Raw genomic sequence first — 25,723 nt, 5'->3', positions numbered from 1 at the left:
GGATACTTGCCTTTATTAGCCGAGGCATAGAATATAAGATCAGAGGGATTATGCTGGAACTGTATAAAATGCTGGTTAGGCCACAGCTAGAGTATTGCGTGCACATTACAGGAAGGGTATGATTGCACTAGAGAGAGTGCAGAGGAGATTTACCATGATGTTGCCTGGGTTGGAGAGTTTTAGTTATGAGGAGAGATTGGATAGACTGGGGTTATTTTCCCTGCAGCAGAGGAGATTGAGGGGGGACATGATTGAGGTGTATAGATAGGGTAGACAGGAAGGAACTTTTCCCCTTGGTGGAGAGATCTTTAGCCAGAAAATGGTGAATCTATGGAATTCATTGCCACAGAAGGCTGTGGAGGCCAGGTCATTGAGTATATTTAAGACCGAGATAGATAGGTTCTTGATTGGTAAGGGGATCAAAGGTTACAGGGAGAAGGCGGGAGAACGGGGTTGAGAAACTTATCAGCCATGATTGAATAGCAGAGCAGACTCGATGGGCTGAATGGCCTAATTTCTGCTCCTATGTCTTATGGTCTTATCAATAACCAGGGGGCATGGATTTAAGGTAAGGAGCAGGAGGTTTAGAGGGGATGTGAGGAAGAATTTTTTCACCCAGAGGGTGGTGGGAATCTGGAACTCACTGCCTGAAAGGGTGGTAGAGACAAAAACCCTCATAACATTTAAGAAGTATTTGGATGTGCACTTGCGATGTCATGGCATACATGAAAATGGGATCACAACAGCCTAGTGCTGGAAAATGGGATCACAACAGTTAGGTACTTGTTTGACCAGCCCAGATTCGATGGGCCGAAGGGCCTTTTTCTGTGCTGTAGACCTGTATGACTCTATGAGATTCAACAGTGGAGGCCCTGCCCTCCCATAGATACTGACAGCAGGTATCTGAGCACAATTGTAAATGGTCACTTGAGGAGAAACATAGAAACATAGAAAATAGGAGTCGGCAATCCGGCCCTTTGAGCCTGCTCCGCCATTCACTATGATCACGGCTGATCATCCAACTCAATAAGCCTATTTCTATTATTATTTTTTAATTTATTTCCATCCATTGCTTTATCTCCACCTTTTAGCCTATTTTGATCCCTTCCCCCCACCCACCCCCACTAGGGCTATCTGTCACTTGCTTATCCTGCTTTCTACCCTTAATGTCACCATTAGCACATCCTTTGGCTAATATCACCACCGTTAACACCCGTTTGGCCTTTTGTTTATGACATCTTTGGCAATCTCTCCTTTGCCTCCACCTATCACTGGCCCTCTATCCAGCTCCACGTGTCCCAACCACCTTAAACTGCTTACGTTTCACCTCATTTTTATTTCTCTTTAGTTCTGATGAAGAGTCTTACGGACTCGAAACGTTAACTCTGTCTTCCTCTCCACAGATGCTGTCAGACCTGCTGAGTTTTTCCAGCTATTTTTGTTTTAGATGCAACTCAATAGCCTGCTCCCACTTTCTCCCCATATCCTTTGATCCCTTTCACCCTAAGAGCTATATCTAACTCCTTCTTGAAAACATACAATGTTTTGGCCTCAACTACTTTCTGTGGTAGCGAATTCCACAGGCTCACCACTCTCTGGGTGAAGACATTTCTCCTCATCTCAGTCCTAAGTGGTCTACCCTGCATCCTCAGACTGTGACTCCTGGTTCTGGACTCCCCCACCATCAGGACCATCCTTCCTGCAGCTACCCGGTCTAGTCCTGTTAGAATTTTATAGGTTTCAATCAGATCCCCCTTCATTCTTCTGAACTCCAGCGAATATAATCCTAACCAATTCAATCTCTCCTCATATGTCAGTCCCGTCATTCCAGGAGTCAGCCAGGTAAACCTTCGCTGCATTCCCTCTATAGCAAGAGCATCCCTTCTCAGATAAGGAGACCAAATCTCCACACAACATTCCAGGCCTGGTCTCACCAAGGCCCTGTATAATTGCAGCAAGACATCCCTGCTCTGTACTCGAATCCTCTCGTTATGAAGGCCAACATACCATTTGCCTTCTTTACCGCCTGCTGCACCTGCATGCTTACCTTCAGCGACTGGTGTACAAGGACACCCAGGTCTTGTTGCACATTCCCCCCTCTCAATTTATAGCCATTCAGGTAATAATCTGCCTTCCTGTTTTTGCTACCAAAGTGGATAATCTCACATTTATCCACATTATACTGCATCTGCCATGCATTTGCCCACTCACTCAGCTTGTCCAAATCACACTGAAGCATCTCTGCATCCTCCTCACAGCTCATCCTCCCACCTAGCTTTGTGTCATCTGCAAATTTGGAGATATTACATTTAGTTCCCTCATCTAAATCATTAATAAATATTGTGAATGGCTGGAGTCCCAGTACCGATCCCTGCGGTACCCCACTAGTCACTGCCTGCCATTCGGAAAAAGACCCGTTTATTCCTACTCTTTGTTTCCTGTCTGCCAACCAGTTTTCTATCCATCTCAATACACCACCCCCAAACCCATGCGCTTTAATTTTACACGCTAATCTTTTATGTGGGACTTTGTCGAAAGCCTTCTGAAAGCCCAAATGAACCACATCCATTGGCTACCCCTCATCAATTCTACTAGTTACATCCTTGAAAAATTTCAGTAGATTTGTCAAGCATGATTTCCCTTTTGTAAATCCATGCTGACTCTATCCAATTCTGACAATGTTTTCCAAGTGCTCAATACATCTCAGGCTCGAGTCAATGTTTGTAGTAGAGAAAAGTTACCTTCCAGATGTTCAAGTTCTTTCTTATTCTCTTCATCTTCAGGTGTAGGACTAGTGTGAGAGGAGCCATCTTCCTGGATAAACTTGCTTAGTAACGCTGGATCTATCTGAGCTTTCAGCAGTTGCAGTGTTTCAGCCAATTCATTACGGTCCCTGATAAAAAAAGATTCACGGATACACGCCATGACCATATTGCTGTGGATTCAGCAATCTGATGAGCATTCAGTAAATTTAGAGAAACAGGTCAGTGGAGGAATAGATAATAGCAATGTGTTCCATGAAGCATAAACCTTGCATGTCTGTATAGCAAACATTTCTTGGGTCATTTCCAGGATTTCTGGCCAGATGAGTTTAGGCTTATGTTCCAATTTTCATGTTGTTTCAATAGCTAGTCATGATAGAAACAAACAATCTCAAGCTAGGATGAGAAGGGAAAAGAAAGAAAAATCAGCCAGGATTCCTGCTTTTGATCTTTCTCCAGTAGTCCCTCCTGGAAAATGCATGCATGGATTCGGTCATGAGGTCAGAATTGGGTCTGTTCTCTGATGATTGCACTGCCCAGCTCCATTCACAATTCCTCAGATAATGGGGCAGCACATGCTTGCAGGCAGCAAGGAGTGGACAAAATTGAGACTTGGGATCATTCTTGCCTTTGTTTTGTAAAAAAATATTCTTTCATGGGATGTGGGTGTCACTGGCTAGGCCACCAGGCCATTTCAGAGGGCATTTAAGAGTCAACCATATTGCTGAGGGTCTGGAGTCACATGTAGGCCAGACCAGGTAAGGATGGCAGATTGCCTACTCTAAAATACATTCATGAACCAGATGGGTTTTTGTGACAATTGGTAGTTGCCATGTCTGCTATTACTGAGGCTAGCTTTATAATACCAGATTTATTAACTGAATTTAAATTCCACCAGCTGCCGTTTGGGATTTGATCCCATGTCCCCAGAGCATTAGCCTGGGTCTCTGACCATCAGTGCACCATCTCCCCCTCTAGACTTTGTTGTTCTCTTGGCACGACCTCCAATCTTCCGCCCTCTTTAACCTTGAACTCATCCAAGTTCTACTGCCTGAATCCTAACCCCCTCATCCATATGAACATATGAATTAGGAGAAGTTGGCCATTCGGCCCCTCGAGACTGCTCCGCCATATGATAAGATCATGGCTGATCTGATCATGGCTTCTACTTTCCTCTCTACCCACTATACCATTTGACTCCCTTGTCAATCAAGAATCTATCAAACTCCGCTTTAAAAATATTCAACAACACTAGCCTCACTGCTCTCTGGGGAAGAGAATTCCACAGATTCAAGACCTTCATCTCTCCTCATCTCCATCTTAAATGGGAGGCCCCTTATTTTTAAACTATATCCCTTAGTTCCAGTCTCTCCGACAAGGGAAAACACCCTTTCAGCATCCACCCTATCAAGCCCCATCAGGATTGTAAATGTTTCAGTAAAATCACCTCTCATTCTTAAAAACTCCAATGGATACAGGCCCAACCTGTCCAAGCTTTCCTCATAAGACAGCCTCTCCACCCCACGAAATCAACCTGGTGAAGGCCAGTTCACCTATGAAATCACTCAGTTCCCCTGTACTCTCTGACCTACAATGCCTCTCAGTTAAGCAATGCCTCATTTAGAATTCTCATGCTTGTTTACAGATCCCTCCATGGCTTTTCCCTCCCATCTCTGTAACCTCTTTCAGCCAGACATCCCTTTCGTAGTCCTCCACTTTCCTGTTTTAATTGCTATACCAATGCTGGCGTGCCTTTAGCTGCCTAGGGGCTCGGATTATAACCCTGCCCTGTCCCAAACTTCTGCAACTCTGTTGCTTCCCCTTTACGATGCTCCCTAAGACCTACCTCTTTGACCAAACTTTTCATCTCCAGCCCCAATATCTTTGTATGCAGCTCAGTATCAAATTTTGTTTGATAACGCTCCTGCAAAATGCCTTAGGATGTTTTGTTATATTAAAAACTTTACATAAATAAGGTCAGAAGTGGGGATGTTTAGCACCATTCACAACTCCTCAGATACTGAAGGAGTTAGTGTCCATATGCAGTAAGACCTGGACAACATTCAGGCTCAGGCTATAGGTAGCAAAAACCATTCGTGCCACACAAATGTTAGGCAATGACCATCTCCAACATGACAGAATCCAACTATTGCCCTTTGACATTCATTGGTATTACCATTGCTGAATCCCTCACTATCAAACATTGGCTACAAGAGGTCAGAAGCTAGGAATCCTGCAGTAACTCATCTCCTGACGCCCCAAAGCCTGTCCACCATCTACAAGGCACAAGGGTTTTTCTCATTCATACGTGGGATGTGGGCTTCGCTGGCTGTGCCAGCATTTATTGCCCATCCTTAGTTACCCTTGAGAAGGTGTTGGTGAGCTGCCTTCTTGGATTGCTGCAGTCCATGTGGTGTAGGTACACCCACAGTGCTGTAAGGAAGGGGGTTCCAGGATCTTGACCCAACAACAGTGAAGGAATGACAATATTCCCAAGTCAGAATGGTGAGTGGCTTGGAGGGGAACTTGCAGGTGGTGGTGTTCACACCTATCTGCTGCCCTTGTCCTTCTAGATGGTAGTGGTTGTGGGTTTGGAAGGTGCTGTCGAAGAAGCCTTGCTGAAGTCAGGAGAGCGATGGAATACTCTCCACTTGCCTGGATGAGTGCTGCTCCAATAACACTCAAAGTTCGACATCATCAAGGAGAAAGCCGCCAGCTGGATGAGTCCCATCCACCATCGTAAACATTCACCCCCTCCAGCACCAATGCACGGTGGCAGCAGTGTACACCATCCACAGATGCATTGCAGCAACTCACCAAGGCTCCTACAGCAGCACCTTCCAAGCCCATGACCTCTACCTAGAAGGACAGGGGCAGCAGATGCATGGGAGCACCACATATAAGTTCTCCTCCAAGCCACACACCATCCTGACTTGGAATTATATTGCCATCCCTTCAGGGTCACTGGGACTGCCTTCCCAACAGCACTGTGGGTGTACCTGCACCAGATGGACTGCAGCAGTTCAAGGATGTGGCAGTCAAGAGAAATTAAGGATGGGCAATAAATGCTGACCTAGCCAGCAACAGCAACATCCCATGAACAAATAAACTTAAAAAAAGGGATGGCCAGCAATGCCTGCATCCTGTAGAAGGATATAAAAAACAGTGACTACGTTTCAAAAGTACTTTACTGGCTGTAAAGTACTTTTGAGATGTCAGGTGGTCAAGAAATGAGGTAGCATATAAATGCAAGTCTTTCTTTTTTCTTTTCAAAGTTACTATTGAATCTGCTTCCTCCACTACATTTCAGGCAGTGCATTCCTGACTGCTTTACAGGCTGTGCTGCAATAATCAGGCAGTGAATGTTAGACAAGTTTGGATATGTTGCTCAGAATTGCCAAGTAGCATGGACACACTCCATTCTACAATCACGAAATGAATGGTCACTGTTCCAAGGTACTAGAGAACATGTTTTTATTCATTCATGGGATGTGGGCTTCGCTGGCTGGGCCAGCATTTATTGCCCATCCCTATTTGCCCTCGAGAAGGCGGTGGTGAACTGCCTTCTTGAACCGCTGCAGTCCATGTGGTGCAGGTACACCCAGGGAGGAAGTTCCAGGATTTAACAGCAATATACTTCCAAGTCAGGATGGTGAGTGACTTTGGGCGAACTTCCAAGTGGTGGTGTTCCCATATATCTGCTGGCCTTGTCCTTCTAGATGGTAGTGGTTGTGGGTTTGGAAGGTGCTGTCTCAGGAGCCTTGGTGAATCCCTGCAGTGCATCTTGTAGGTGGTATGCACTGCTGCCAGTCTTCGTTGGTGGTGAAGGGAATGAATGTTTGTGGAAGGGGTGCCAATCAAGTAGGCTGCTTTGTCCTAGGTGGTGTCAAGCTTCATTGGAGCTGCATTCATCCAGGCAAGCAGAGAGTATTCCATCACACTGCTGACTTGTGCCTTGCAGATGGTCAACAGGTTTTGGGGAGTAAGGAGGTGAGTTACTCACCACAGGATTCCTAGCCTCTGACCTGATCTTGTAGCCACAATATTATATGGCTAGTCCAGTTCAGTTTCTGGTCAATGGAAGCCACACTGGGTCAAATGTTCCCAGGATGTTGACAGCGGGGGATTCAGTGATGGTAATGCCATTGAATGTCATGGGGAAATGGTTAGATTCTCTCTTGTTGAAAATGGTCATCGCCTGGCACTTGAGGTGCGAATGTTACTCGCTCCTTGTCAGTCGAAGCCTGGATATTGTCCAGGTCTTGATGCATTTGGACATGAACTGCTTCAGTACCTGAGAAGACGCAAATGGTGCTGAATATTGTGCAACTGTCAGCAAGCACATCTGACCTTATGATGGAAGGAAGGTTATTGATGAAGCAGCTGGAGATAGTTGGGCCTAAGACACTACCCTGAGGAACTACAGCAGTGACGCCATGGGACTGAGATGATTGACCTCCAACAACCACAATCATCTTCCTTTGTGCTAGGTATGACTTCAACCAGTGGAGAGTAATCCCCCACCCCCCACATCGATTCCCATCGACTCCAGTTTAGCTAGGGCTCCTTGATGCTACACTGGGTCAAATGCTGCCTTGATGTCAAGGACAGTCACTCTCACTGGGGAGGTGGTGGCGTCAGGGTATTGTCCCTGGACTGGTAATTCAGATCCCAGGGTAATGCTCTGGGGACCCAGATTCAAATCCCACCACATCAGATGGTGCAATTTGAATTAAAAAAAATGAAACCATTGTCAATTGTCGTAAAAACCCATCTTGTTCACTAATGTCCTTTAGGGTAGGGAATCTGCCATCTGGCCTACATGTGACTACAGCAAGGTGGTTGACTTTTAAATGCCCTCTGCAAGCCACTCAGTTGGATCAAACCACTATCAAGTTAATAAAAAGGAATAAAACCGGATAGACCATGACCTAGGCACTAGAAATGACAACAGCAAACCCAGCCCTGCTGACCGGTGGTGGGGGGCTTGTGCCAAAATTGGGAGAGCTGTCTCACAGCCTGACATAGTCATACTCATGGAATCATACCTTACAGATCATGTCCCAGGTACCACCATCACATACAATCAGGAGGGAGTTACCCTGGGAGTCCTCAAGATGGATTATGACCCCCCCGTGAAGTCTCATAGCATCAGGTCAAGAATTGAGGATGGCAAGGGTGCAGAGTGTACTCTGGGTGGTGGCCATTACCATGAGTGGCTCAGTAGCACCACTATTGACCAAGCTGACCAAGTCTTAAATGGACATAGCTGCTAGACTGGGTCTATGGCAGGTGATGAGGGAATCAACAAGAGGGAAAAACTTACTTGACCTTATCCTCACCAACCTGCCTGCCACAGATGCATCTGTACTGGAGGCGGGTGGGTTAAATAAACTCGACATTGATATCTTTTGAATATTAAAAATCTATTGAGGCTTATGGGGAAAGGGGAGGTATGTGGAGTTAGATTGCAGATCAGCCATGATCTCTTGAATGGCAGAACAGGTTCAAAGGACTAAATGGCCTCCCTGTTTTTATATGGAGTGGTCATTTTAATTGTAAAATTTAGTAGTAGTGTATTTATAGAAGCATACACTTTGTCCATAGAAATCTTTGGGATGTTCTCCACCATCTTCTGCAAGGCAGCAGGTGCATGGGAACATCATCTTCAGGGGTAACTAGAGATGGGTCAGTCTTGCCAGCAACGTTCAAATCAAGAGAATTAACTTGGTTTTAAATTTCAGATGCCCTGCCTGCCTTTTTCTTCACCTCATTGAGTCATACCATGTACATCCCAAGCAATTGTATTCACTCAAATTCCCAGTTTCTTCTTCCCAGCGCTATTGAGGTTACCACTTCCTAAGGTGGCGCTGCCACCCAGCCATCCCTTTTTAATACTGAGGAATTCCAGGTTTCCTCCAAAAGCATAAACTAACCACAAGAAACGCAACAAAAAATTCACTCTCCCACCCTCACCATACCTTACAATGAGCTTCCATGAAGTGCCATCTTGATCATCTTGTTCTTCTGTGTACAATCGGACATTGAACTCTTGGTCCAATTGGTACCAGTACATTAGGCCATCCTTGTCACGCCCAATTGGATGGATGCGCATAGCATCTGGCTCCTCTTCATTTAGCACATTCTTGAATTTCAAATTGTCATCAAACTGGCATTCACAGAGATACTGAAAAAGAAAGGACACTGTTAGTACTGTATCTCCATAAAACAGCAAGTTCCAGGTCTGTGAAGCATTCACCAATCTGGACACCAATATTGATGATAAAATTGGACCCAGTAGTTGCACGAGGCAGGAGAGAAGAAGAAAAGTGCATAGCTGGGGTAAAGCCAATTTGTGCACGTGTGCGTAAAGGACAGAATCTGGGCAGGCTATTCTGGAGCTTCCCTCCTTCATTCCTGAGCAGAATTTCACTATTCACTTAAGATGACAAGCAATACGTGTCTTTACATTGAGATGTGGGAGAATTGATTCAATCATCCACTCCTAGCAAAGCACTTTTTTTTAAAGTATCTATTCTTGGGGTGTCACTGATAAGACTGAAATTTATTGCCCATCACTTGTTCCAACAATCAAGTGGTTTGGTAGGCCATTTGAAAGGGCAATAGGCCCGGAATCACATACAGGCCAGAGCCAAAAAGGACAGCAGGTTGCCATCTTAAAAGGATACATGAGTGAACCAGTTGTGTTTTTTCGACAATCCAAAAGCTTCATGTCATTCTTATTGACTCACTTGCGCTCTGAATTTTTGTTAAAATAACAGGGACAAAAGTACAATGTGTAAAAGCTGCTCTACGGAAACCCTCCTCCAATGGCTCAATTTACTACTTCGTGAACTACACAGAACAGAAAAGGTATTTGTCTCAAATACCCCATCTGTGCCAGGATGGCTAATGACAGCCAGTGCAGTGGCTACAGATAGCAATTTCCCCTAGTACCCAAGACAAAGGAAAATCAAATCACACATTGTTTTTGAACTACTGAACCCCAGCTGGCAAGGATAGGTGGTGTCAGAAAAGGACAAACTGGGGTTAAACTGTTAACACACCTCTCCCCAACAGTTGCACAACTTAAGAGGTTATGCATGAAAGTGACCAACTTGCTCAAGGTGCCTGTGCACATAGAATGGTACTGCCACAAATTCAAGGAACGAAGAAGAAAACTAATAAAAAGCAGGAAATAGACAACCTAAATTTACATTTGTGGTTCAGCTGGTAAGACCACTGCCTCACATAGAACTGAGGTGGACAAGGTTCCATCTGCCCGTTATCAGCAGTTGAGACGCCATTAGCTGGTTTTGGCTTCCCTGAATTGGCTGGGACAGGTGATAGGAGATTCAATTTGATTTCCTGTGCACTGAAGTATACATCCATTCATGCTACTTTAAGGTACTAGGGAGTTTTTTCTTATTCCTTCATGGCCAGTATTTGTTGCCCATCCCTAATGGCCTTAGAGGTGATGGAGGTAAGCCATCTCCTTGAATTGCTGCAGTCCATCTGGGTGTAGGCACACCCACAGTGCAGTTCAGTTCCAAGGGTTCCCAGCGACACTGAAGGATTGGCGACATAGTTCCAAGTCAGGATGTTGTGTGGCTTAAAGGGGAACTTGCAGGTGATGCTCCCATACAGCTGCTGTGGTAGATGTCGCGGGTTTAGAAGGTGATGTCGAGGGAAGCTTAGTGAGTTGATGCAGTGCATTTTGTATATGGTACATACAGCTGGCGCTGGTGGAGGGAGTGAATGTTTAAGGTGGTGGCTGGGTCACTAATCACGTCAACTGCTTTGTCCTGGAGCTTCTTGAGTGTTGATGGAGCTGCATTCATCCAGGCAAGTATTCCATCACACTCCTGCTGCCAAGCTGTGGGAAGTGCTCAACGTGTTCCAGAGTCTACCGAGTGTGGATTGATATGCGAGTTCTTTTGGCAACATTCAAGGTCAGGGCAAGTTTCTTGTATGAAGAACTAAAGAGATAGAGAGTGGCTTCTAAATCTGGTGCACGGTGGGCAAAAACATTGCCGTCATCCACAAACTGTAGATCGTATATATTTATGGTGGTCAGTTCTAGCATGGAGGCAACTGAAGTTGAAGTTTTCCATCTAGATGGTATTTATTACTGACACCAGAGGGGGTTTACCTTTGGTGAGGTGAATAATCATCGTCAGGTAGATTGTAAACAGTTCGGGGGCTATCTCAGCCTTGCTTGACCCTAACTCAGCTTTTGAAGACATCTGTTTCAGAACTCCCACTCAAGACAGTTACAGTCATATCATCATGAAGCAACTGCAGATTTGTGAAGAAGTTTCTTGGATGTCCAGATCTTTGGAGCACAATATAAAGAGCCTATTCACTTACTGAGTCAAATGTTTTTTGTCAGATCGATGAATGTGATGAAGATTTCCTGGTATTGGTCTTGAAATTTTTCATGGATTTGTCTGGCAACAAAGACCAATGTTGGATGTTCCGTTGAAGATTTAAAGCCATGATGTCTCTGGGAGGATTTCCTCAGTCAAGGGAAGTAGGCAATTCAGAAGAACGCATGTCAGGAATTTTTCCTGCTATGGACAAGGGAGAAATACCCCAACAGCTTCCACAGCATGTTGAAGATAGTTAAAACTGTCACATTCCTGAGGTTGGGGGTGGAGGGGAGTGCGAGAGTTCTTCTCCCAATCTCCATGACTGCCGATGGAAGAGGATTAAGCGATAGCAAGTGATTAAGTGTTGAAAGTGAAAGAGAAATGGTTAGATTTTCTCCAGTTGGATATGGTCATTTTTTGCTGCGAATGTTACTTGCCATTATCAGCCCAATCTAGAATATTGGCCAGGACTTACTGAAATTGTCTATGTGCACATACAGCATCTGCAGAGTCACGAATGGTGCAGAACACTGCAATAACAAGCAAACATCCCCACTTCTGACCTTTGATGGAGCGAGCATCATTGATGAAACAGCTGAAGATGGTTGGGCTTATGACACTGCCCCAAGGAATTCCTACAGCAGTGTCTGGGATTGAGATGAGATGATTGACCTCCAACAACCACAACCATCTTCTTTTGTGTTAAAGGTATGACTCCAACCAGCGGGGAGCTTTCCCCCCATTCTCATTGAGTTCAATTTCGCGAGAGATCCTTGATGCCACACTTGGTCAAATGTTGCCTTGATGTCAAAGGCAGTCACTCTCATCTCACCTTCAGCTCTTTCGTCCATGTTTGGACCAAGGCTGTAAAGAGGTCAGTAGCCTAGTGGCCCCAGCAGAACCCAAAACGAGCATTAGTGAGGTTATTTCTGAATAAATCCCGCTTGATAGCATTGTTGACAACACCTTCTGTCACTTTGTTGATGATTGACAGTAGACTGATGGGGAGGCAATTGGCTGAATTGGATTCTTCCTGCTTTTTGATGGAAGGACATTTTTGGTCAATTTTTCACATCGTCAGGCAGATACCAGTGTTGCGGTTGTATTGAAACAGCTTGCTGTGGTGCAACTAGTTCTGGAACATATAGCTTCAGCACTACTGTTGGGATGTTGTCAGGGCCCATTGACTTTCTGTATCCTGTGCCTTCACCTGTTTCTTGTTATCACACGGAATGAACAAATTGACTGAAGACTGGCATTTATGATGCTGGGGACCTCAGGAGGAGGATGAGATGGATCATTCACTTGGCACTTCTGGCTGACGATAGTTGCAAATATTTCAGCCTTGGCATCTGCTCTGATGTGCTGGGCTCTGCCATCATTGACAGCAGGGATATTTGTGGAGCTTCCTCTTTGTGTTGTTTAATTGTGCACCACCACTCATGGCTGAATGTGGCCAGACTGCAGAACTTAGATCTGATCTGTTGGCTGTGGGATCACTTAGCTCTATCACATGTTTCTGCTGTTTAGCTTGCACGTAATCCTGTGTGTTGTAGCTTCAACTGGTTCACACCTCACTTTTAGGTGTGTCTGGTGCTGCTCCTGGCATACTCACCTGCATGTTTCATTGAACCAGGGTTGATCTTCCAGCCTGATGGTAATGGTAGAGTGGGGGGATAGGCCGAGCCACAAGGTTACAGATTGTGCTCGAATACGATTCTGCTGCTGCTGACGGCCCACAGCACCTTATGAATGCCCAGAATTACTAGATCTGTTCTGTAGCATGGTGGTAGTGCCACACAATACAATGGAGGGTATCCTCAATGTGAGGATGGGACTTTGTATCTACAAGGACTGTGCAGTGGTCATTCTTGCCAATACTGTCATGGACAAAGGCATTTGCGTCATGTAGACTGGTGAGGGCAAGGTCAAGTAGGTTTTTCCCTCTTGTTGGTTCTCTCATCACATACTGAAGGTACTGTCTGGCAGATATGTTCTTCGGGACTTGACCAGCTCAGTCCATCATGGTGCCATCAGGCAACATTTGGTGATGGGCATTGATGTCCCCCAGTAAGAGTACATCCTTAGCCCTTGCTACTTTCAGGTGCTTCTTCCAAGTGGTGGTGTTCAACATTGAACAGCTCAGGGAGGGCAGGTAATCAGCAGGAGGTTTGCTTGCCCTGATTCTATGAGACTTCATGGAGTCCGGAGTCAATGCTGAGGACTCCAGAGGCAACTCCATTGTCACTGTTTATCACTGTGCTGCCACTTCTGTTGAGGGTGTCCTGCCGGTGCGACAGGACATACCCCGGAGTGGTGATGGAGGAGTCAGGAACATTGGCTGTAAGGCATGATTAAATGAGTGTGACTATGTCAGGCTTTTGCTCGACTAGTCTGTGGGACAGCTTTCCCAAATTTTGACACAAATCTCCAGAAGTTAGTAAGGAGGGCTTTGAAGAGTCAACTGGGCAGCATGTCTTAGAGGTCTACAGCACAGAAAAAAGCTCTTTGGCAAGTGTATTTAGGTCAATGGTAGTGGTCTATCTGGTTTTATTCCTTTTAGACCTTTCAGTAGCAGTTTGGTACAACTGTGTTGCTTGCTAAGCAATCAAGAGTTAACCACGTTGCTGTGGGTTTGGAGTCACCTGTAGGCCAGCCTGGGTAAGGATGGCAGATTTCCTTCGCTAAAGGACATTGTGAGAATGGATGTTTTTAAAAAAATATTTTTGGGGGATATTGTGTTATTTTGTAAAGAAGTCAGAGGTGTGTGCATGCGTGCGAGAGAGAGAGAGATTTAACTAAGCTGCGCAGAACTTGATAGGAGTCAGAACAAAAACAGAAATACCTGGAAAAACTCAGCAGGTCTGGCAGCATCGGCGGAGAAGAACAAAGTTGACGTTTTGAGTCTTCATGACCCTTCAACAGAACTAAGCAGAAATAGGAAAGGGGTGAAATATAAGTTCATAAGTTCAACCTGATGGGAGTCAGGTTGTTTGGGGGGTGCGGGGGGTTTAAACATGAAAGGACAGAGGTGTTAATTTTGAGGTACAAGTAAATAGGTTAGATCTAACATTTGCATTTTTAGGTAAGTGGAGGGTTTGTTTGAATATCAATGGGGAATTAGAGGTAGAGTTACTGCAGATAGCTGGAGTAGCAGTTGAGCTGGAGCTATGGAGATAGCTGGAGCTGTTTAACTATAGCTGGAGCTCTGGGCTGGGGGATGATGCAGTGTGAATAAACCATCCAGTCAAACTAGAAAAGTCTTGGGTTGAAACAGGCACTTTTATTCTGAAGTGGGTTTTTGGGGGAGTGTTTTGTAAGACTAACCTTAATTGTGTAACTGGAATCTTGAGTGCTTAAGTTCTTTTATTTTTGTTAAAACTTATACTTTTTAAAATACCAGAAGTGTTACTGGACTTCTTACTGCTGAGATCAGTACATCATCTCCTTGCTTTCAGAATATAAAAAGAAAGGCTATGACCTGTAAGCCAAGTTTCCCTCTGGGATTTGGTTTGCACAACAATTAACATCGGCTGTGACCTTCACAACTTTAATGAACCAAATGGGTTTTTACAACAATCACTAGTTTCATGGTCATGATTACTGAGACTAGCTTTTAATTCCAGATTTATTAACTGAATTTAAATGCCGCCAGCTGCCACAGTGGGGTTTCAACCCATGTCCCCAAAGTATCGGCCTGGACCTCTGGATTATTAGTTCAGTAACATTTTCTCTACGCATCATCCTCTGTTGGGGTGGCAGTGGAGCGTGGCAGCCAGTTTGGCTCTGAGTTGTCACAGGTACCCTGATTAAGCATGCAAGGGGGTTTATAAATCCAATGCTTCAGATAAGGGGCAGATCATGAGAGGAGAAATAGACATATGTGATAAATCTTTATTTGTCTTTGTGAACGAAACAGAAGTGCACAGAGGAACGCTGAACTGCCTTTTAGCTGACTGGGTTGAATTAATGTCAAGGGGTGCTTGATCACAGCTGCCTCTGATCACCATCAGCTGTGTATAAGACAACAGCAACAGGTTGTGTTGTGATGTCTCCGAGGGGGAAAAAAGAAATAGACAGCACTTCTATTACTGAACAGGAAACCCAAAATTAAAATAGAAGATGCTGGAGAACCTCAGCAGGTCTGACAGCATGTAGATAAGAGAAACAGAGTTAACGTTGTGTCCGTATGACTCTTCTTCAGAGCAGGAAACCTTGCTTGGTGTGATCATTAAAGAAGAAAAGATAAAGCTCCACATCAAAGTCTGCTGGCCTGTGAACAAAGGGCACTCTAGGTAACATAGGAAGTAGGAGGAGTAGGTCATTTGGTCTGACAAGTCTGCTCTACCATTCAAACAGATCATGGTTGATCAGCTACCTCTTATGCTATTTTCCCTCCACTATCCCCATATCCCTTAATGTCATAGTATCAAGAAATCTACCAATTTCTGTCTTGAATATGCTCAATGATTGAGCCTCCACAGCCCACAGGGGTAGAGAATTCCTAAGATTCACCACCCTCAGTGAAGAAATTCCTCCTCATCTCAGTCCTAAATGGCCTGTCTCTTATTCTGAGGCTGTGTCCCCTGGTTCTGGACTCACCAGCCAGGGGAAACATTCTATCCACATCTACCCTGTCACGCTCTGTAAGAATTTTCTAAGTTTCAATGAGGTCACCTCTCATTCTTCGAAACTCTTGAGAATGCAGGCCCAGTTTCCTCAATCTACCCTTATAAAACAATCCCGCTAAGCCAGGGATTAGTCTGGTGAACCTACCTCTATGGCAAGCATGTCCATCTTTAGATGAGGAGATCAAAACTGTACATAATACTCCAGGTGCAGTCTCACCAAGGCTCTATACAATTGCAGCAAGACACCTTTACTCCTACACTCAATTCCCCTTGTAACAAAGGCCAACATACCATTTGCCTTCCTTATTGATTGCTGCACCTGCATACCATCTTTTAGTGCCTCATGAACGACGACACCCAGATCCTTTTGGACATCAACACTTCCAAGCCTCTCATTTAAGAAACATCCTGCCTGTTTTTTTAATCAAAGTGGATAATATCACACTTATTCACATCATATTCCATTTTCCATGCCCTTGCCCATTCACTTAGCCCGTCCAAATTACCTTGAAGCCTCCTTGCATCCTCCTCACCACTCACATTCCTCCCCCCACCCCCCACCTAGTTTTGTGTCATTAGCAAATTTGGAAATGTTACATTTGGTCCCGCATCCAAACCATTTTTATGGGTTGTGACAGTTGTGGTCCCAGCACTGATCCTTGCAGTACCTCACTGCTAACAGCCTGCGATCCGGATAATGACCCATTTACTGCTACTGTCATGAACACTTTAATGACAGAAAATGGTTCATCTGCAAGGATGAAGGGCATTCTGGAAGAATGTGTGTTTTAAAAGATACTGTCCCGGAAAGGGTTAACGCAGGACTGATTGCTATTCCTGGAAAAATCATCCCTTTACAAGGGAGCATAATTAAGCAGTTGTGAAAAACGTAAACCTCTTGACGCTGGCAACTGTGTACACGGGGCTCACATGGGTTTATGGCTCTGAAAAAAAAACATGCTTGGAACTGCGTTTCAAAATAAAAAAAAGGGAGGGGTGTTGGTTTTGTTTTTGCTTTGAGAGAAGGACCAACTGCTTGAGAAGGAGGACAGCAGCCTTTTCGTAGTCCAGAGGCAGTGCACAACTGGAAGGGAATATAAGCTGCTCCCGAGATGCTCTACGTGCTGGAAGAGAGTACCCTCGAGTACTTTGAGTCCACCTGGAAAGCACTGCCAGAGTCACTGATTGTTTCGCGGATCGGTGCTGAGACACCAACTACATAACCTGGACACCATTTCAAGAGCTCCACCATCTATCCTTTGCCTTTGAACCACTGACTTTTAACTTTTGGCCAAATTCCTCCATTTCTATTTTTATTTCATTTTTTGAGAGAGAGATGGAGTAGTGGAGTTAGATCAACAGCACACTCCTCTTATCCCGGTTGTAAAACTACTTTCCGTTTGTTAATCAATTCTCAATGTGGAATAATTTTGCTTACTAGTGTCCTGAAAATCCAAATACACATCCACTGGTTCTCCTTTATCTATGCTACAAGTAACATCCTCAAAAAAACTCCAACAGGTTTGTCAAACATGATTTCCCTTTAATAAATCCATGTTGACTCTGCCCAATCATATCATTATTTTCCAGTTATCACATCCTTTATTATAGATTCTAACATTTTCCATATGACTGATATCAAACTAACAGGTCTGTAGTTCTCACCTTTCTCTCTCCCTCCTTTCTTAAATAGTGGGGTTACATTTGCTACTTTCCAGTCTGTAGGAACCTTTCCAGGATCTATAGAATTTATTTTGGACGGTCTCTGGACTGCAAAAAAGCTGCTGTCTTCCTTCTCAAGCAGTTTTTCTTTTTCTTCTCAAAGCAAAAGCAAAACCCCCTTTTGAAAGATAACGACCAATGCATCCACTAGCTTTATAGCCATCTCTTTCAAAACTCTGGGAAATGGCACACCTGGTCCAGGGGATTTATCAAAATTAATTGGATTAAAAGGTTGAGTACTACCTAATACTAATATTTTTCAGTTCCTCATTTTCACTAGACCCTTGGTTCCCTTATATTTCAGGGAGATTTTCTGTATTTTCCTCCATGAAGGCAGGCACACAGTAATTGTTTAGTTTCCCCCTATTCTCCATTATAAATTTTCCTTTCTCCACCTGTAATGGACCCACATTTGCCCTTGGTAATCTTTTCCTTATGACATACCTGAAGAAACTTTTACAATCACTTTTATGTTACTCGTTAGTTTGCATTCATATGAATTCATACTCTTAGCCATTTGGTAGTAGAGAGCTTGAGTACTGCTGAAAAAGGGGACTTTTTTGTCAAAGCTTTTTGTCTTGCACCCATCAGGTCAATTCACAAGAACAGCAAACGTAAATGGAACAAATGAGAAGAGTGTGCTGATTGGTAGAGGCATTGCCATGGAGAATGCACTGCTTGGCAGTCGCTCTCTTCCCCCCCCGGCTCGATAGTCAATCTCTACCCACCCACCCCGCCAACTCAGCTTCGGTAGTCGTTCTCTCTCTCCCTGCTTGGCAGCCGCTCTGATTCTTCCAACCCCCCGAAAACCTCCTACCCTCCCCAACAGACTCACCGTTGCTGTCGTGCCTATCAACAGCAAATGCAGGAGAGAAACGGCCTGTAATTGGAGGAGCAGAAGCTCGCAGAATCTTTTCATTTACTTACCGCATTTTAGACATGGGGGTCCGCAGACTGGAGAGAAAGGCCTGGCAGATCGTATAGCAGCCCGTGGGCCACAGGTTGGACATGCCTTTTATAGGGTAAATAACAGAGGGCCTCCGCAGAATAAGAGGAAAAAGTGATTAAAAAGGAAAGTAGGGTTTAAAACAAAAGGACTCAATTGGTTGTAAAGTGCTCTGGTGTGTCCTATGGTTGTGAAAGGCTCTGCATAAATGCAAGTCTTTCTTTCTTCTCCTGTAGGAGGCTAAAGTGACTTCCACTATCTATAGCAAAATTATAAGTTCATTCTTAAGACAGTTATTTATGACTGCATTATTAATAAACAGAAATTCATCTCAATTTTTATCTTTGCTTGGCAATTAGCAGAAGATATTTTTTTAAAGGCTAAAATTGAAGTAGTAATGCATTGATGCGAACCATTCTAATCCCAAATCTTAACATTTTAGACACTGAGTTACAAAGCAATTTAAACTGAACAAGTAGGCAACTGAGTCAGAAATTATAAAGCAGTGCCTTCCTGCATATATTCAAAAAGTCATGATTATTGCAGGCAACTAATTGGAGAGGTTTTACTTTTGCCTATATTATGCTCATTTATTCCCGCCTTTGCTAAACATTTGAGGATGGCTTCTGGCTTCCTCCATTAGCCAAACGAGGAAGGGCATTTGGTGCAATAATAAACTGGAGGAGGCTAGCAGGCTATACATTTGATTGGCAGTCTGTGCTGAATTAGAAGGATTACAACAGCAATGGATAGGAAGAAAACTCATTCATCCTCAGGTCCAATTCTGATTTCTGTCAGTGATCTTTACTGGCTGTTTTTGAAAAATTTATTCTTTCATGGGATGTGGGCGTTGCTGGCAAGGCCAGCATGTGTTGCCCATCCTTAATTGCCCTTGAACCGAGTGGCTTGCCACAACATTGTAGAAGGCCATTAAGAGTCAAGCACATTGCTCTGGATCTGGAGTCACAGGTAGGCCAGACCAGGTAAAGGCAGTAGATTTCCTTCCCTAAAGGCGTTAATGAACCAGATGCGTTTTTACAACAATCGACAAGAGTTTCATGGCCACCATTACTGAGAATGCTTTTCAATTACAGATTTTATTACTCGAATTTAAATTCCACCAGCTGCTGTGGTGGGATTTGAACACTTATCCCCAGCATGTTAGCCTGGGCCCCTGGATTACAAGTCAAGTGACATTATACACCACCATTTTGCCTGCACACATAAGTGATGCACATACATATGATTGTTAGCGAGAGCAAGATTAGGCTTAGCTACAAAGTTAGCCAATGGGGACTAGCCTAAAGACACTCATGGTTTAGTTCAGATAGGAATGATGATCACGTTGAACTATACCCTAGCAAGAAAGTCTTCAGTAAAGGAAAAGAATGCAGAGAAAGTCTGGGGTCAAAGGCGTGAGTAGAAGAGAGAAGAGGAAAGAATAACTGGTATACAATTCAACAAGCAAGAACTTTGCTTCAAAAAGATGGCAAGTATGAGAAATATGAAGATGTGGCAGTAAAATAGGAGGTTGGGATTAAGGAATTCTGACACTTTACAAGGATATTATTCCAGGCCCAACAGCTCAATACTAACTCCAGATGATAATACATTCACTTTCCCTGCACTGGCATCCCTCACACACTATTGTGTTATTACCAGAATGCGTATGCTCACAATGTCTCTAGAATAATTGCTTGGTGTTCAGAAATTACCTTTAAGAGGCCAAGTTTGCATTCAGCATCCATCTCAGTGTAGCCAATTTTTTCCATCTCCCAGGCCCAAGTATTGTTGTACTCCAAACAAATCTGTTTCAAATAAAAAAAATAATTTTACAATCTGTTTACATTTAAGTCAAACTTAAAAACTTTTTAAAGCAAAACAGGGAAAAACCATCAACACAGAAATTAAAAGTTTGACCTTAAAAGCTTCCCTATGATGACTTTGTTGTAAAGGCAAAGTACTACTAAGATATATGACCCAGGTAATGGGATCAATTTCCAACCTGTGCAGTCATGTGGGAAGGCAGGAGGAGGCATACAAGTGTCCCCTGCCAAACAGGTCACATCTGAGATTATCAGGCTGGATTAGGTCCCAATTGCGATCCAGAGGCCTAATGCTGAGATACGCATTTTTGGCAAGACTGAGCATGAGTGTGATGCACACCTTAACTGCGCAGTTACAACACAAAAAATAGGAGTAGGAGCCCATCAGGCCTCTTGAGCCTGCTCTCCATTCAATAACATGATGGCTAAACTTTGACATTAACTACACTTCCCCTCTCTATTCCCATATGTCTCAATTCCCTCAGTGCCCCAAAAAATTCCATCAATGTCTGTCTTGAAATTACTCAATGACTAAACATCCACATCTCACCAGGGTAGAGGATTCTAAAGATTCACAAGTGATGAATGAAGTAATTTCTCCTCATCTCAATCCTACGTGGCCAAACCTTTATTTTGAGACTATGACCCCAGTCTAGACAAACCAATCTCACTCTCTTATCTGGCTTGTGCATGAATGATTGTCCATTCACTGAGTTACTGGGAAGCACCTAGAGTCCATGGATCAGGAGGACAGCTGAGGCAATTCCTCTGGCAGAGCAGTTGATAAACCTAAAGTTTGGCAGGGATGGGGGCTGCAATTTATTTTAATATAGCGATGTCAAGTACCAATTTAACCAGTGTAGTGGCACTACAAACAGAGCACATGCATTATGAGCTGACCATTCGTTCCCATCCCCCCACAAGTGAAGGGGCATTTGCCTCCTAATGATATGGAAGTTGGGAGTGGCCTCACAGCAGGCAGAGTTTGGATGATCCATAATAAGACCACCACTAATTACTAAACATATATACACTGAATACATTGGGACTGCTCAGCATATGATCACTAATTATCTTTATTTCATGTTTGCATGTGTACTTTTTTCTTTATTCTTTCATGAGATGTGGGCATCATTGGCAATGTGGGCATTGTTGCCCATCTCTAACTGCATTTGAATTAAGTGGCTTGCTAGGCCATTTAAGAGGACAGTTAAGAGTCAAAGACATTGTGGGTTTGAAGTCACATGTAGGCCAGACCAGCAGATTTCCTTCCCAGATGGGAACCATTAGTGAACCAGATGGGTTTTTACAATCGACTATAGTTGTACTGAGACTAGCTTTATATTCCAGATTCCACCAGCTGCCATGGTGGGATTTGAACCCATGTCCCTAGAGCATTAGCCTGGGCCTCTGGATTGCTAGCACAGTGATATTACTACTGCATCACAACCCCCCTACTTATTCCTTAACCGGAAACATAACTAGACCAGCAAATAATGCTGTGGCTACAAGTGAAGGTCAGAGGCTGGCAATTCCGCAGTGAGTGACTCAATTTTTGACTCTCCACTATCCAAGGCATCAGGAGTTTGATGGAATAATCTCCACTTACCTGGATGAGTGCAGCTCTAACAACACTCAAGAAGCTCAACACCATCCAGAACAAAGTATCCGGCTAAATCAGCACCCTACCTTAAACCTTCATTTCCTCCACCACCAACACACTGTGGCTGCAGTGTGCGCCATCTACAACAGGGGTGGGGAACCTTTTTCTCATCAAGGGCCACTCACACATGGACAAAATCAGTCGCGGGTCACACACACAAAACCAACGTAATTAATTTTTTAAAGAGAGAATACAGAAACATTCAACTCACCCATTGCTTTAATGCGATGGCTGAGTTTGCTTTTCCTTAATGAGTAGCACAGCTTCTGTGTCTCAATCACAGCACTCCGGAAATTCCGCTTAACTTTTTGCTTGCTTTTCTTTCGCATTCTCCCTCTCTCTCTCTCTCCTTTCCCAGTTTGTCTGTCTGTCTCTCTTTTTCTCTCTCTCTCTATCCCTCTCCTTTTCCACTCTTGTCCCATTCCCAAAGTAGCCCAGGCCAATGATTCAACAATCCAAGGCTCTGGTCAACTCCCAGAGGGGCTGAGTCCATCCTGGGCCACCGATGGAGCCCGGTGTCCTGCTCCCTTCCTTCTCCACCCCTGCTTATTCACACTTCACCATCCAATCAGCAGCTGGCGGCTTCCTGTGGCCACCCTGCGCTCCTACCCCTGGATCTCGGGCCTCACTCTCCCCCCACAGCCTGGGCCTCTGGTGACTGGGGCTGAGGCTCAGGCATCAGAGCATGGCAGCGGTGGGGCGCGGGGCCGGATTTTGAAATCTCCCTGCGGGCTGGACGAAAAAGTGCAACGGGCAGGATCTGGCCCCCAGGCTAGGGGCTCCCCAACCTTGATCTACAAGGTACAGTGCAGCAACTCAACAAGGCTTCCACAGCAACATCTTCTAAACCTGCAACCTCTACCATCCTAGAAGGATAAGAACAATAGATGCAGCTCACCTGCAAATTCCCTAGTTACAATACATACCACCATTCCTGCATCACTACTGGATCAAAATTTAGGAAATCTCTCCCTAAGGGCATTATAGGAGCACCTTCATCATAGAGACTCCAGCAGTTCAACAAGGTGGCACACCACCACCTTCTCAGGAGTAATTTGGAATGGACAACAAATGTTGACCTTTCTAGTTGCACCCATATCCCATGAACTAAAAACATCTCCCCAGACAGTGTCAATCCCTCACTGGTGTCAAGTTCTAAGCCAGGGTCACAGCAGGGCATTAAATGGGATTAGGGAGTAGAGGAGGGAAAAAAATTGCTGGAGTTTTTAATTCCCCAATTACAATCCAGTAAATTCCACTGGAAAATACATGTGGATTGATCAAAGACGTAATTGGAACAGGAGGCAGCTATTCAGCCCCTTTCACCCTCTCCAGCATTAAATTAACCATGATTGACCATCAGGATTGACTGTCAAGTACACTGTAGTCTGCAGACAGTCACCATATAGGCTCAGACAAGTAGAATGGCCATTTGGAAGAGCTACCAGGACTGCTATACCTCTGCACTGGTGAAGCGAGGACTGGAAACTTTAAAAAAAAAACACGTCACTTAAACAGCACCCTGCCCACCAGATACTCACAGCCCACATTTGTCAATTCATCTCTCTGACCAAGACAGTCTATTGTTGAATAAGCAATGATGTTCCTCCCTGCCACCCTGAGTTACTACAAGCAACAAATAACCAGACCCGGATCAACACAAGAAACATTCCATGCATGCAATGAAATGGAAATGAAAAGGGGAAGGATGCCCACCAAAAACTACTTTTTCTCTTGTCAGAGGCAGACATATCGAATATGTACCCCCAGGATTGCGTGCATTTTAGAATAAGTTTCAAGTTGATTATTTTTAATTTTGACTTGTATCAGGTTTGAACTATTAAGACGACTTGTATTTGTGCAGCAGCTTATTGCATCTCAGGGACATCCAAAATACTTCACATACATTGCATTAGCTTTCTGAAAGTCAGTGACTGTTGTTATGTAAGCAAATTTTGCTGTCCAGTTTTGAGCTATTCAAGCTTACAAATTCACCATAGTCATACTAAACCATTTTGACAGGTACAGTGGATGGACGTGGTTCAAAGGGTTCAAACTCATGAGGCAACAGAAACCCTAGGCACTCATCTTTGTGTATCTGTGATGCAAAAGACCAATTTCATCATTGGAATGATGTAAAATGCCTCTCATTTGTCCTTCACAGGAAAAGCAGGTCCTTTATTTTGCCTTTTCCACCTTCTGCTACTGAAGATGCCAACTCTTGCTAAGACAAGGTTCCCCATGTGTTGACTGGTGTTCTACACTGTGATCTATCATACCTTGTTCAAACGTCTATTTTTACAGCCAAGCCTAAACATAAAGCATCAGCCAGCTGCTTGAACATAAGGAGTGGGACACAGTCGTTAGGCCAGTGAAGCTACAACCCAGTATGAGGCAAATGCAAGAGAGAAGGAAGGAGAAAAGTGGAAACTTATGCACCCTGAAAGCAGGTAACCATGGAACACTTAAAATATCAGGGGGCAAGTCAAGGACAGTATAAGAAAGTTACAAAGGCAGGTCAATATTACTTTGGGCTAGCTTGCTTCATTATAAATCAACCTTACCAATGAGTGATGTCAAGTACACTTAGACAAATAACTCTCCAATATCCCCCCTTAAAAAAAAGCACCTCTGTAACAGGTATTGTGGGAAGCTGTAGGCTACAGTTCTGGGCACCCCCTTAAAAGGAAACTGAAGTCAACACAGAAAGGTACAGCAAGATTCACCAGAATTATACCAGGAATGAGAAGTGAGAGTAATAAAGGAAGGCACAAAGAAATTGGGGATTATTTTCCACTGGAAGAGGTGGGGGGAAGGGGGAAATCTGCAAAATTATGAAGTATTTTGGTAAGATAAATACAAAACAAAAGATTGTTACTGATTCATCACCAGTAGAAATAAGGAGTCAGAGTCATAACAGTACAGATGGAGACCATTCGGCCCCTGGTATAGAAGGAAGGAAGAACAGTCTGAGCAATATCACCAGAAAAATGAAGAGGAAAGTTGAATTTTTTTTGAATAGAAGGAAGAATGTTTTACCTCAAATGGCTATTTGCACACAGATTACAGCATCATATAAACAGGAATCGTTGTTTGGCAGAAGGAATTTGAATATCGCTGAAGGAGAGAGACAGACATTTTTTTGTCGAAGCTTCTCATGCATTCATCAGGACAGTTCACAAGAAAATGCCAGTCGGGGAAACAACAAATTCATACTATATGAGAAGAGAGTGCTGTTGGTTGGCAAATGGGCTCTGACTGATAGAGGCATTGCCATGGAGAATGCACCAGTTGATGGTAACTGACAGTTAATTGCCAAGCACTGTTTGAAATCAGCACTGTTCTCATACAGTCTAAATTTGTTCTAGCCCCTGACATTGGCATTTTCTTGCGAATTGCCCTGAGTGCAAGATGAAAAGCTTTGACAAAAAATGTCTCCCCTTCTTTTTTAGCAATACTCCAAAAGGAATTGGAGAAGTACCCGAAATGGTGAATTTAAGAGGATATGGGGAAAGTGATTTCATTAAACAGGTCTAGTTAAATTATTAGCACCAATACAGGCATTTTGCCCCCATTCTGCACATTAATTCCTCTGATGCTATGGTTATATATTTTGAATTTTTTGAATTTTTATTTTCCATTCTAGTTAACACAGGAACTTAAAGCAGCCAATCTTGAAGCGAGCAAGCTGAACTACAGAAGTAGTGGAATGTGGATTTATGCCAGTGACTGTCTAAGTAGCAGGTCTTGGAACTTGGAACATTCACTATACCACAAGGAAAGCCACTCCATCTTGACTTC

General features: G+C 43.9%; 1 protein-coding gene across 1 annotated transcript in view; it reads right to left on the bottom strand.

The window, feature by feature from the left end:
* The window catches only part of rsf1a (remodeling and spacing factor 1a), a 115,593-nt gene that overhangs the window by 39,410 nt on the left and 50,460 nt on the right, over positions 1 to 25,723 (bottom strand). Inside the window, exons 3-5 of the mRNA XM_041198772.1 lie at positions 20,149 to 20,241; positions 8,744 to 8,949; positions 2,742 to 2,893 (exon numbers count right to left, since the gene is read on the bottom strand). Of these exons, the coding sequence (XP_041054706.1) occupies positions 2,742 to 2,893; positions 8,744 to 8,949; positions 20,149 to 20,241 (451 nt within the window). The remainder of the gene's footprint in view (positions 1 to 2,741; positions 2,894 to 8,743; positions 8,950 to 20,148; positions 20,242 to 25,723) is intronic.

This window comes from Carcharodon carcharias, chromosome 11 (genome assembly GCF_017639515.1).
Source record: "Carcharodon carcharias isolate sCarCar2 chromosome 11, sCarCar2.pri, whole genome shotgun sequence".
Lineage (NCBI taxonomy): Eukaryota > Metazoa > Chordata > Chondrichthyes > Lamniformes > Lamnidae > Carcharodon > Carcharodon carcharias.
Note: the sequence above shows the minus strand (reverse complement) of the source record. Positions and strands in the feature narration are given on the sequence as shown.